The 13,232-nt window shown below is 38.0% G+C and overlaps 2 protein-coding genes and 1 non-coding gene across 5 annotated transcripts; 1 reads left to right on the top strand and 2 right to left on the bottom strand.

Moving 5' to 3' along the window:
• Positions 1-867: 867 nt before the first annotated feature.
• LOC103422195 (uncharacterized) lies at positions 868-6,587 on the bottom strand. 3 transcript variants are annotated; one of them, XR_011571941.1, is made up of 14 exons: positions 6,343-6,587; positions 5,569-6,241; positions 5,271-5,355; positions 5,061-5,150; positions 4,764-4,837; positions 4,542-4,626; positions 4,351-4,440; positions 3,276-3,406; positions 2,460-2,541; positions 2,303-2,350; positions 2,040-2,112; positions 1,823-1,926; positions 1,201-1,732; positions 868-937 (listed from the first exon to the last, which is right to left on the bottom strand). XR_011571941.1 is itself a non-coding variant. In XM_008360231.4 (13 exons), exons 1-13 carry the CDS (start codon positions 6,503-6,505, stop codon positions 1,613-1,615), a joined length of 1,818 nt encoding a protein of 605 aa, XP_008358453.3. In that variant the 5' UTR covers positions 6,506-6,587; the 3' UTR covers positions 1,148-1,612. The 3 variants fall into 3 exon arrangements, 1 of the variants encoding a protein (XP_008358453.3); XR_011571940.1 differs by having other exon boundaries at positions 1,211-1,732; XM_008360231.4 differs by lacking the exon at positions 868-937 and having other exon boundaries at positions 1,148-1,732.
• A 70-nt stretch (positions 6,588-6,657) lies between these two features.
• On the top strand, positions 6,658-6,730 carry TRNAK-UUU (transfer RNA lysine (anticodon UUU)). The gene has a single exon. It is a non-coding gene; the product is annotated as a tRNA-Lys (tRNA).
• A 202-nt stretch (positions 6,731-6,932) lies between these two features.
• Positions 6,933-9,546, bottom strand: LOC114827432 (methionine--tRNA ligase, cytoplasmic-like). Its single transcript, XM_070807322.1, has 9 exons — positions 9,406-9,546; positions 9,064-9,294; positions 8,804-8,947; positions 8,633-8,718; positions 7,876-7,994; positions 7,715-7,780; positions 7,509-7,636; positions 7,281-7,416; positions 6,933-7,189 (listed from the first exon to the last, which is right to left on the bottom strand). The coding sequence occupies exons 2-5, from the start codon at positions 9,262-9,264 to the stop codon at positions 7,967-7,969; spliced, it is 459 nt and encodes a 152-aa protein (XP_070663423.1). The 5' UTR covers positions 9,265-9,294; positions 9,406-9,546; the 3' UTR covers positions 6,933-7,189; positions 7,281-7,416; positions 7,509-7,636; positions 7,715-7,780; positions 7,876-7,966.
• Positions 9,547-13,232: the final 3,686 nt, after the last annotated feature.

Raw genomic sequence — 13,232 nt, 5'->3', positions numbered from 1 at the left:
ATGACCCTCAAAAGGCACAAATTAAAGCTAAGAAATTTAAAACAAAAAGCAGCAAAAAAATGAAGCAGGACACGCAGCTCCAAACAACATACAAAATTAAGATAACAGGTAGGAGGCATACCCCTACAAAAATTCAAGTGATGAAGTTGTAGAGATATTTGGGGGAGATGGAGACGAAGAGATGACCACAATGACTGCTCCAGGCTCCAAACTAATCAGAACAGGAAAATCCTTTGGGTTTTCTCATTTGACAACGTAGAACCCTAGACAATATTGGTAATGGCAGTTTTGATGTTTTTTGAAGTTCAATGTCAATTTAGACTTTCCAAATATAGGGAATTGTTATTAGCACTCAAAAAATCTCATTCTACACTCCTCACAAGTGTACTTTTCTTTTTAATTATAGAAAGTTTGGAGTGCCAAATGGAGTGCTAATAACAAATCCCATTAAAACATAGCGATAATTTTGTAGTTGAAAAGGTTTCATTAAGGAGCAAAGTGCTTCCTTTGTTTACCATGTGTAGCACTTTTAGGAGGAAGCACCTCTTATGTGCTTCTTGGAAAATGCTTTTTAGTGCTTCTATTTCCAACAAAAAGCACTTTTAAAATATTTGTCAAACGACCGGTTTTTCAAACAGAAGTGCTTTACTCATTACAAAGCGCTTTTGAATCTTTTAAAAGCATATCTAAACAAGCCTTATGCTTTTCTTCTCTTGCCTCTCACACAGTTAGAAAAACAAAATTTTGAGAGGACTAAATTTCATGAATAATGACATTTTGAGAGGCCAATTAAAGCCTTTGCCCCCTTCCAATAGACTTGGAACGCGAGCATCAAAAAAACTATTTTACAAGATATAAAATCAAACGAGCAACAAAAAGCAAACGTTCAATTGATATCAATCTGAATTTTGAAATTAGAGTACAGAACAAAGCTTTACTCATTACAAAGTGCTTTTGAATCTTTTAGAAGCACATTTAAACAACCCCTATACTTTTCATCTCTTGCCTCTCACACCATTAGAACAACAAAATTTTGAGAGGACTAAATTTCAGGAATAATGACAGGCCAATTAAAGCCTCTGCCCCCTTCCACTAGACTTGGAACGAGAGCATCTAAAAACCTATTTTACAAGATACAAATCAAACGAGCAACAAAAAGGAAACGTTCAATTGATATAAATCTGAATTTTTTGAAATTACAGTGCAGAACTAAGCTGGCTCCTAATCCTTCTAGCAAAACAAAAGCACTGCTACATCCTAAATAAATAACCAAGGAAATGCTTAAACCAACACAAAACAGGAAAGATAAAACCTATATATATGCTTATCCAGTAAGCATTTTGGTCAATGTCTAAAAAAATGAGTAAAATGATCCTACCGTGGATTTAAATCCAAAGCATGTACTCAAGAAGCTCATCTTTTGGTAAATTGGAAAGGGATCAAACCGCAACCTATCGGAACCATAAAACTTTTGATACTTCCCTTCCTTATCACTTGGTCTACCCCCCCAAGGCCGCAAGAAACACGCATATATCACAACAGTTGAATTGCTTTTTGGATGTCTTCTGGCCTCCTGCCAAAGTAACAGAACTGTGCTTCATGTCAACTATGATCAAGATGCTTTGTTCACTTTGGTCTTCCATGCTAAGTACTTCTTATTTTCTTGCTTGTATCTTCTCCATTCTCGTAGAGCTGCTAGGAGAACGTGTATTGAAACTGGCAGGAAGAAAGGCTGTACACATAGCACATTAATACATTAGAGAATAGCTGTTTATCGAACTTAAATTTTTAGTGTCCATGTAACCAGGGTTTGGCAACAAACCGAATAGACGGCAAAGCAGTGCTCGAATGAATAGTAGCTAACGGACATTATTGATGGATGAAAGAAGGCATCCTCTGCTAGAGATCTTGCTTGCCTAGAAGATACTGACAAAAAAGCACCTATCTGTTTGAGTTTTTACAAAACGTGAATAAACAACAAATGGTTCAACTGAAAACCACAAGTAAACCATGGTCAATAAGGCCACGGATGAGCATACCAGCTGAAGCATCATAAACACCGCGTGAGGCATTAGTTTGAGCCAATTTTGCTGCTTCCAGAGAATACTTTACCTGCTCAAGTACACCGACCATAAAATTAAATTACTTATTCTCTTACTATGTTCAGAAACAGATTAGAAGCACAAGTGTTCATAATAATAAACTGGCAATGTTGAAGAGTTAATTCCATCAGTGGTTTAGCACATTCCATCAAATAATATGTACAGAAGATCAATAGATGATATTCATCTTGATCAGTCACCTGCTTCCCAATCTCATCCTTGATGATCATCCTCGGCAATGATTGGACCTGCATGAAAAAATTTGTCACTCTCATACAAGGGAATCTGGCTGAATCAGAGAAACAGGTTCCTAAACTCAAGAGAAGTAAATGACAAGAGAACAAACTCAAAACATACCAATCTGGAAAGAGATCCAAGGGTTGTAGCACAAGAATGAAGATTAAAACACGTATGCATCCGCGATAAGACATCTAATTCCCTGCAGAAGAGTGATCACTAAGAATACCCTCATATTGAGCACAAGACATTTTGCTGAATGTAACAAAAAGAAACAAGATCTGTCCCTTGAGAAATTGATTCCAGTAAATAGCTAAGTTCTAGACAAACAAAAGATAGCATTTCCTCGAAGCTCAATACATTTTATGTCCATGAGTACCTACGTCAGCACTGGTAACGCTGAACAATTTGTGAAAAGAATGTTCACTAATAATTGGTGTGTGGAAGCTGACAGCTTCACATAATTTGCCTGATCTTTTCTTTTTGGCGGGTTTGAAATAACCAGAAACTTTGATTTATAAATTTCATATGAAAATCATGCAGATATGACTATTTCATTAAGCATGAATGCAGCAAAATTTTTAAGCCTATGAGGTTTTTGACATGACTTTAATCAAACTCTTGTTATCATACTGTAAAGCTTTTTGCTCACCAACCATAAGCTTTAGCTTCATCTACTCTGTCTGATCCTTATTTCACAAATTTCACATAACAAATCAAACACATGTTATGTTTAGGGCGGGTGCTATCCACACCCCTTTTTACTCCCACACACCCCATGTTAATTTCTGTCTTTAATCTTCTTCAATTCATTTGATCCGACGGCCAAAACTTGAGTAGTGTGTGTGGATAATACCACCCTATTTTTATAAGCAGTGCAGGAAAAATTCTAAAACCACAAGGTTTCTAAAATGACATTATCCAGAATGTTCTTACCATAGCGTGAAGCCTCTCTCACTAGCTAAAAGGCTGGATGTGCCTGAAGCACCAACATATACGTCATCAGATTTAAAACCAAAAAGTTGCCGGAACTGCCCCATGAAAACTTCAAAAACCTTCTGAAGATCCTGTTTCAAAATGTGCATGCATCAATCTCTGAGAAATTAACTAGAACCCATCTGTGGTAATAGAATATTGACTTCTAGTCATTTTGAGTTAAAAAATAGTTGAGTAGTTAAAAAATAATATTCTTTTAAACTTAAGTGAACAATAAAATAGAATAGAAAATAAAATCTGAAAATCATATCCGCTGTGGCCAGCCAACTTCTAAAATTGATGGGCTCAAACAAAAAAAATGACTTCCAGAAAAAGAAATAGCATATAACAAAACCGAAGTAATCATACTAATGCCAGTAATATTAAAGTTTCTGCACTCTAACATTCCCATCTATGTATGTAATTAATACAAAAGTCAATCACTTACCTTTATGACGGGACTGTTGATTAGCAAGTTGATGGGATCCTGATCGACTTACTTCATATGTCTTACATACAGATTCTATTATGTATTTTCCTATGTATTTCTGCATGTATAAATTGCGTGTGCATATTGCTTATCATACACCAATAGTCTTTTATATATACTATTCATTGTTTTCATAGGGCGCAAATGATTCATTTCCTTGTGTGCTTTGAACATTTTCTAGAGAAATAATTTTGTTCATGTGCTGGAATTAGGAAACTTAAGATGTACAAGTACAATTAGCTTACACATGCCTTTAACATCTTAAATATCAAAATTAGGGAACCATAGTAAAAGAAATTAGATGGGTGATGTTGCCAATACCACTGACCTAATCTCCACCAGTTGGTATTCCAATATTCTTCTTCAGTAAAAAATTTCTATGTTGAGCTTTCAATTCAACATGGCAGAAAATCAAGTAACATTTTTGAAATATTTCAAAGAGGTCGGTAAAATTTGATGCACTTGAACTTTTAATGTAACAATCCATATTAAAAAAAATGGACAAGTCATACGGTTGGACACATTATTAAATAAAAAGCACCTAACCTGATGCGAAATTGTATGCTTAGCAGGATGATTACTTTCTGAATCCTTCTGACAGGATTGGGGGTTCAAAACAATAACGCCTCCCCACATCTGTAACAGGGCAATCCTTAAAATCGGTCAGACCAAAAGATTTCACTAGACAAAATCAGAGAGCACTAGATTTAAAAGATGGTGAAGGCATGATAACTAACTGGAGATATAAAGCTATTTGTCTTTGAAACCTCTCCATCTGGAAGCTGCAGGAGAAGAGGGCACTCCTTTTCAGACGGTATATATCTGACAACAAATTGAAGGGGCAAATGAACATATTGAATGGGGGGAAAGGAAGAAAGGAAAAACTGACTTTGGGAGTTGTGAAAGAGGAAGGCGAAATACAAATATGCAGTGCAAAAAGGATTGAGTTAGAAATATACACCACAAAGTGCAACATCTTTGACCTCCCACCAGCTGCAATGGATGTATCCAAGTGCCACTCATTTGAATTCACCTAAGGAATTTAACACAGACTGTTAACATAAATAATAACAGTAATTCAGCATTAAGAAGTTTGTATAAAAATACGCATAGGAATATATGTACACATGCATACTAATGGTCGCTTAATGTTTGTGCTCACACACTTCGGAATTTAAAGAAAATGTAAGAAGCAATATGATTCTTTCTCTAGTAAACAATCATATCATTAGAAGTACGAGGCTTATGAAGCATACAAAGAAAGGTAGATCCTTGGTACTAAAGATGTAGCTCTCCCACTTGTCATCCCAGTAAGACAACGAGGACTTTGGCGTATGATATAACACCTGCCCAAGGGAAAGAACAACAAAGTCAGATCACAATGTGATAAGATGACAACCTAGATTATCTAATACCACAAAATTTGATGGTATAATCATTTTCAAAAGAAACATAAAGTCAATGACCTGACTTTCCACGCTTATGTTTGCTACAGGTTTCATAGCCTCGATAATAGGGGCCAACAACGTCTTGTCTATGGTTTGAAAGTCCCTACAGGTTTAATCAAATGCACAATGAGCATACTTCAAGATAACTATTTGGAGCTAACTCCAACGCATATTGAAGCACATACAAAATGATAATCACCTATGATCTATCAGACAATGCAACTTAAATTTTACCACAATTCAGATTACAAAATCATCATTCGTAGTCAAAGCACCATAATTTATGAAACAATGAGCATATGAAGAAGCTCCATACCAATCGTAAACCCAATCACGAGGGTCTGCATTCAGCAAATTAAACGAAAGAACAACCATTCCATCAGCCCCAACAGGCATAAACTCCCCCTGAATCAAACCTTCCTCCTTCCCGCCATTCACAAACACTTTGACAAACATCTCCGCCGCCCTCGACACCGCCTCCGCCTCCGAAACCCTGCCGGCAATCCAAGCGTGCCTGTACTTCCCCACCACTGCTCTCACCTCATGTTCCCTATTCACCACCACCACACTATACACCTCTCCACCCGAACCGGAACCCGAACAACCTCCAAACACAGACTCCAGAGCCTCATCCACCGCCTCATCGGCGCCGTCGAAATCAATGGCCTTAAAGGCGCCGCATTTAGTCGAACACGGACCGGTTCGGGATTGCAGACAGCTGGAATCGGAGTCTAGGACTACCGAGACCGTGTGGTTGGGGCTACAGGTGCCGCATTGAGGGGTCTGGGAGGTAAATTTGGTCATTTTGGTGAGGATGGAAGATTCCAGAGTGGTAATGGAGGATTCCCAGTCGAAGCCGATGAAGATTGCTTGGAAACGACATGGGAACAGAAGCGGATTGGAATCAATTTCAGCTGAGAGGGAATCGATTTCCCGAAACGGCAACGGCGCGCGGTAGATTTCCACGGATTTGTATATCAATGGGATTCCTGCAATGAAGTTAGAAATCAGCAAACAGAAATTGTAGAGAGAGAAAAGAGGAGAGAGAGAGAGAGAGAGAGAGAGAGAGAGAGAGAGAGAGAGAGGGGACCTAGGATGAAGGAGAAGAGGACCGAGACGGTGATGATCAGGCGCTTGAGTCCTGGCTTGGCTTTGCGCATCGTTTTGGGATCGAAGTCATCGGCTGGCGCTTGCGGTTTGGATGTTTGTGGGATTTCGCTGGGAGGGAGGAGAGGTTCTGTGATTTCCGCCATTGTTGTGGAGGCACTGGAGCGCTGAAGCTCTTGACTTGGAGTTGGAGCTCTTGGTTTACTGGATTCGAGCAATAGGGAGTCCAGAATTGGAGGTAAAGTAAACTCAAACGAATCAGTCTAAATAAATAACTTTGAGAAGTGTAGTCGCAAGTGCCGTCTTAGCTCAGCCGGTAGAGCGCACGGCTTTTAACCGTGTGGTCGTGGGTTCGATTCCCACAGACGGCGTTTCTTTTTCATCTTTTTTATTTTCCGAGTTTTTATTTGGTGGTTTCCTCTCTTTTCATTTGGCTAGTGGTTTTAACCCTCTTCGTTTCGCCTTCTTTTTGTCAAGAGAAGTGCGGTGCATGACATGCATTGGATGAAATTAAGTGTTGAATAAATAAAAAATATTAAATTTTATTATGCTCCGTTGTATGGCATGCACCGATTAAATGAAGCCTTAAAACATGTTGCAAAAAGTTCAATGACTACAAATATAGTGTATATTATACATCGATGGATACTAGAAAATCTCATTTCCTTTATGTAGTAAGTAGATTGCAAACATATTGTCCAATTCAGAAGTCAATTTTTTGTTTCATCCAATTTCTCAGCCATTTTATTTGCTTCAGCTTCTCCCTTAGCAACCCTTTCAGCTTGACTTCCAGAAAACTTCTTCCTAAAGAACTCCACATCTTCATCTTTCTGCGAAACAAGAAGTCAAAAACAATTATAATACACTTCGAAAACCGAAGAAATGGATACAAAAAATTATACATGAAGAAATATGTACTACCAATTCTTTGAACAAAGGCTCTGGTGTCTCAATCTTGTGAACAGCAGGTAATATCCCAAGGCTTTCTTGCCCTTTCAACATCCTTATCGCAAAGCAAAAACTGATTTTCGGTTGGCAAATTGAGCTGTTTTAGCACCTGTTGGACATGAAAAGCAAAATTACCAAGGTGGTAAATATTGAGTGAAATATTTTGTTTGTCATAATCGATGCAAGACATATTTTCCGTACCTTGAGAGTAATGAAGGAATGAAAGGTTCCGGCAAGCACGCGAGAAGATAAATGAGTCCTGCAGAAGTTTTGATGACAAGAGAGCAGGAAGCTTGATCCTGTTTGTAAAGTTTCCAGAACTTGCTCTCCTGCATTAGATATTGGAAACCTTTATTCTTGAACGATTGATAACTCGAAGAAGAAAAACTGAGATTTTATGAGCTTACTTGTAAATATGTATTGCCTTCACTGGATACGCTCATTGCAATTTTCAGTGCTTGCTTTAGCTTGACCTATACATGTCGCCGATTGTGATATAATGTAACTTCTTAGTAAAACAAGATAGTGCAGAAAGGAATTGAGAGACTAGTTTTCTGATATAAATCACCTTCTCCATTGCTTCTATGTATTGATCAACATATATACCGATTCTCTCTGCCAATATTTTCGTCAAAGAATGTGATTCCGCCCCAGAAGCATCAGGAATAATAGATCCATATCCTTGTCCTGCAGGAAAAGGTGAAAGTTTACATGAATGCCAAAATGCAAGAGAGAGCAGACCACAGTACATAAATTTGATTGTGGTATGATGATTGAAGAACAAAAAAAGAATGTGATACAAGATATAACAAGTAAAAACAGAAATGTGAATAAAAGTTTTGAAATTATCTTAAAACACAAGCAAATCAAGAACCTCAAAAGTTCTTTGTTTAGCAGATTACTGACCTTGAGGTTTTGCAATGAAGCTCAATACTCGGTTAATGAAATTTCCCAAATTTATCAGCAACTCAGCGTTTGGTTTTACTTGCAAGTCTGCCCACGTAAAAAACGTGTCTGAGACCTAATCATGGATAAGGAAACAGATAATTAAGTAATAACCAAGTACAACGTAAGAACTGAAAAATCACCAGCAGCAGCAGAAAAAAAAAAAACAAATTACCTCTGGTCGGTTAGCTAGCAAATAATATCGCCACACTTCCGAGGGAATGTTTGTTTCTTGCACATCATTGCTGAAAATTCTTATTCCCGTACTCTTGGAAAACTTCCCTGCAGCATAAATCAATGATAGAAAATGAAAATATAGAAACAGAAGTATAAGTTGAAACTTTAAATAATCAAACTTTTGTGAAGATATTCTCACGCACTTATGCATCATGTATTCTGTAACGCTAATGCTCTTCATCAGTGTCCAATTCTCTCCGGTTCCAAGAAGCGTACATGGAAACATAACCTGGAATCAAATTGTACTGCAAATAAACATTTCGGGAACAAAATACAAAGTTACGAACTTCAGGCAGATGAGATGAAAACGTTACTGTGTGGAATGGGACATTGTCCTTGCCCATGAATTGGTACAGCTCAACATTTTCGCGGTTCTTCCACCACTTCTCCCAATCGGGCGTGTAGCAAGAAGTGATTGATATATACCCGATAGGCGCATCAAACCATACATAAAAAAACTAAGCATATCATAATATTGGGAAAGAAAAAAGATTACCAACGTGTAAATTTCTAGTGAACAACTGAACTTTAACAAAGGGAAAATCAGCAATAGTTACATAAATTAAGTGCTAACCTTATCCTCAAAATTTTCAAGTGGAACTGGAACACCCCCCTTAAGGTCCCTCGTGATACAACGCGACTTAAGTCCTTCTCTAACCCATGCATATGTAGTTTGTATAGCGTTCAGGCTCCAAGATCCTGCAACTGACTGGTCATTGATAAATTCGTCCAATTTTTCCTTCAGCAATGGAAGCTTTAGAAATAAGTGGTTCATCTTATGTATATATGGCCGTCCCTGACATACCTGTTGATTACAGTTTCAAGTACAAAACCAGGAAAGAAGATGTTAGTAATTTCGACTAAATCCTAACAAATTAACTGTAATGAAGTATGAAATCTCAAAGGCTGAACATACATTACATCTAGGATCCTTAAGCTCAGTTGGCTATACCTATAACAGCTTTCCACACTTATCACACTGATCTCTGTTGTGCCTTGGCCCGTTCGTTAGTGCGGAAACGAGATTCAGATTACAACCTCACCAAATCACACATAGTTGAACAGAATAAAATATAAGAAATAAAGACACTGAGAAATTTACGAGATTCGGCAAAAATTGTTGAATTGTGGACCATCACCTTTCCTAATAAACAAACCAAAAGAAAAAAAAGTGAAAGGCATCATGATTATGTTTGTTGAAAAGAAAAAAGGAAAGTCATGATGATGTTTGTAAAGTAATCATTATGTCTTTACTTTGGTTTTGTTTATTAGTTGTTTTAGGATGGATGAATGTTAGCATACGGAAGGGAGAAAGAGAGAGGAAGGAGTGTGCACCATTTTCTGTTTTAGTAGTCCATCTTTGAGAGAGCAAAGAGAGCTGCAGAGAGCAGAAAACTGAGAGCAGAAAAGAAGAAGAAGGTGCTCTTCTTTTTTGTTAGCAATCATCCATCATAGTTATTGTTGTAATAGCTTTGAGCTACATGTATAGAGAAGAAATTATTCATTATATTTCTTTCTCTATTTGTTTCTGTGGTGTGTGAGAGCTATTGGGTGTATTGGGTTATTTGGGTTGTGAGATTGCCAACACTTTGTAAACTCCCAGTTGGTTGATAGTGGATTATTGGGTGAGCTCCTACTGCTCCGAGGACGTACTCCAGTTACACTGACTGTTGAGGAACCTCGTTAAAATCTTGGTGTCTTTAATATTTTGTTCTTGCATTTCATTTGATATATTTCATGTGGGTTATCAAGAGTTGGTTCCAAAATGTTTGGTGCTATCCTAGCATAACAATTGGTATCAGAGCACTGGTTGCTCTTGGGTACTGTCTAGTTGCCAAAGATGTCAGACGGGCAAGATGAGAATCCTTTTGGAAACAGCTCCGGGTTTGCAAGAACTACGGTGCAAAATGCAAAGTTCGAAGTGGAAAAGTTTGATGGCACAAACAACTTCGAGATGTGGCAATGTGAGGTCAAAGATGTGTTGGCTCAACAAGATCTACTTGCCGCTTTGGGAGAAAAGCCGGAAGCTATGTCGAAGCCGGAATGGGAGAAATTAAATTTGTGGGCTTGCTCTTCAATTCGGTTGTGCCTTGCAAAAACTCAAAAGTATTTTATGATGCGGGAGACATTAGCAAGTGTGTTGTGGCAAAAATTGGAAGACAAGTATATGACAAAGAGTGCAGAGAACCGGCTACACTTGAAGAAAAAGCTCTACTGCTTCCAATACAAAGAAGGTACAAAAATGATTAGACACCTTGATGCTTTTAATAAGTTGATTGCCGACTTGTTAAATTTAGATGAGGATATTAAGGATGAAGATAAGGCCTTAATATTGTTGAATTCATTGCCGGACTCTTATGAGCATTTTGTTACCACTATTATGCATGGTAAAGAAACTGTGAAATTTGAAGATGTGTCAAATGCCTTGATGAATTATGAAATGAGGCATAGAGATAAAAATCATGATAGTACCTCTGAAGCTTTATTTGTTAGAGGTAGATCATCGGAGAGAAGATCATCTTCTAGTAGGAAAAAATCACAGTCTCGACCTAGAGGAAACTCTAAAGGTAGAAAACCTTTGGAAAGGGATGAATGTGCCTTTTGTCGTAATAAGGGCCATTGGAAGAAAGATTGTCCTAAATTGAAGACCAAAGGCAAAGAAAGTTCTGAAGCTAATGTTGCTGAGGTTGAAACAGATTTTTCTGATTTTGCTTTAACCACTTCCTCATCATTTGATTGTGCTACTAAGTGGGTGTTGGATACGGGTTGTACTCATCATATGACTTCTCACAAGGATTGGTTTTCAAGCTTGAAAGAGTTTGATGGTGGAGTTGTGTTCATGGGAGATGACAATCATTGCACAACAAAAGGGATTGGTATAGTTCGTTTGAAGTTGCATGATGGCATGGTTAAAGAGTTGACAGATGTTCGGTATGTACTGAATTTGAAGAAAAATCTTATTTCTTTGGGTACTTTGGAATCCAAGGGTTTCAGGTTTCATTCAGATGGACAGACATTGAAAGTTACTTATGGTGCACTTGTTGTGATGAGAGCTCCTAGATGTGGCCATTTGTATTTATTGCAGGGAAGCACTGTGACAGGTGAAGCATCTGTAGTCTCTGAAAATATGGGCACATCTGATTCAGATACTACTAGATTGTGGCATATGAGATTAGGCCATGCCGGTGAAAAAGCTCTACAAGGGCTTGTGAAAAAAGGTCTTCTAAAAGGTACCACGACTTGTAAGCTTGATTTCTGCGAGCATTGTGTCTTAGGGAAGCAAACTAGAGTGAAGTTTGGTACTGCTGTACATCAGACGAAAGGCATTCTTGATTATGTGCATTCGGATGTTTGGGGTCCTACAAAGACTCCCTCTTTGAGTGGTAGACATTGGTTCGTGACCTTTGTTGATGATTATTCAAGAAGGTCTTGGGTTTACACTATGAAGCACAAGAGTGAGGTATTGAGCATTTTCTTGAGTTGGAAGAAAATGGTTGAGAACCAGACTGGGAGAAAGATTAAGATTTTGAGATCAGATAATGGTGGTGAATACACATCCGACCCTTTCTTTAAAGTTTGCAAAGAGGAAGGAATTGTGAGACATTTTAGTGTTCGGGGAACTCCACAACAAAATGGAGTTGCAGAAAGATTGAATCGAACCTTGCTTGAGAAGGTTAGATGTATGTTGTCTCAGTCGGGTTTAAGCAAGTCATTTTGGGCAGAAGCAATTAATTATGCATGTCACATCATCAACCAGTTACCCTCAGCTGCTGTTCAGGGTAAGACACCAATGGAGGTATGGACTGGAAAACCTTCTTCTGATTATGACTATATCCGTATTTTTGGTTCACCTACTTATTTTCATGTGACTGAAAATAAACTTGATCCAAGAGCCAAAAAGGCTATCTTTCTTGGTTTTAGTAGTGGTGTCAAAGGTTACAGGTTGTGGTGCCCAGAGATGAAAAAACTTGTAATCAGCAGAGATGTGACATTTGATGAAGAAAGTATGTACAAAGTCTCTGAGAAGAATGTGAAAGATGTCCAACAGGTGGAGCTTGAGAAAGTTGCCTCTGGTACTTCAAATCCTATTTCCGCTGATGTCGAAGCCACTACAAGTGAAGAAGTTGGAGACCATGAGGATGTTGAAGAAGTTGAACTTGAAGATTCTATTCAAGTTGAAGAGGAAGTTTCACCTCAAGAGTCTATTGCCAAGAACAGAGGAAAGAGACAAATTACCAAGCCAACTCGGTATAGTGACTATGTTTCTTTTACTCTTCCTATTATCACTGATGAGATTCCATCCAATTTTGAGGAAGCTATTGATAGTGAAGAAAATGAGAGGTGGTGCAATGCCATGGGTGATGAGATGAATTCTCTCTTGAAGAACAAGACTTGGGAGTTAGCTAAATTGCCTAAGGGCAAGAAAGTTATCGGTTGCAAATGGGTGTATGATAAGAAGGAAGATGCTGATGAGAAAAGCAATGTGAGATTTAAAGCAAGATTAGTTGCTAAAGGGTATGCACAAAAGGAGGGCATTGACTACAATGAAATATTTTCTCCGGTTGTGAAACACTCCTCAATTCGTATTATGTTAGCTCTTATTGCACAATATGATCTTGAGCTTGTGCAACTCGATATGAAGACGGCTTTCCTACATGGTGATTTGAATGAAGAGATCTATATGTGTCAACCAGATGGGTATATAGTGAAAGGGAAGGAGAATTTGTTTTGCAAATTGAAGAA

This window comes from Malus domestica, chromosome 10 (assembly GCF_042453785.1).
Source record: "Malus domestica chromosome 10, GDT2T_hap1".
Classification (NCBI taxonomy): domain Eukaryota; kingdom Viridiplantae; phylum Streptophyta; class Magnoliopsida; order Rosales; family Rosaceae; genus Malus; species Malus domestica.
Note: the sequence above shows the minus strand (reverse complement) of the source record. Positions and strands in the feature narration are given on the sequence as shown.

Bases quoted from the DNA above. Each gene is read 5' to 3' on its own strand.
- LOC103422195 (XM_008360231.4), bottom strand. From the start codon at position 6,505: ATGGCGGAAATCACAGAACCTCTCCTCCCTCCCAGCGAAATCCCACAA. The intron at 4,838-5,060 runs GTATGCTTCATA...TAAATTCCTTAG, and splicing joins CCAAGGATCTACCTTTCTTT to GTGAATTCAAATGAGTGGCA. The intron at 2,351-2,459 runs GTATGTTTTGAG...TTTTTCATGCAG, and splicing joins TTGGATCTCTTTCCAGATTG to GTCCAATCATTGCCGAGGAT.
- LOC114827432 (XM_070807322.1), bottom strand. From the start codon at position 9,264: ATGAACCACTTATTTCTAAAGCTTCCATTGCTGAAGGAAAAATTGGAC. The intron at 8,948-9,063 runs GTTAGCACTTAA...TGATATGCTTAG, and splicing joins TTGAAAATTTTGAGGATAAG to TTTTTTTATGTATGGTTTGA. The intron at 8,719-8,803 runs GTAACGTTTTCA...ATTTGATTCCAG, and splicing joins ACAATGTCCCATTCCACACA to GTTATGTTTCCATGTACGCT.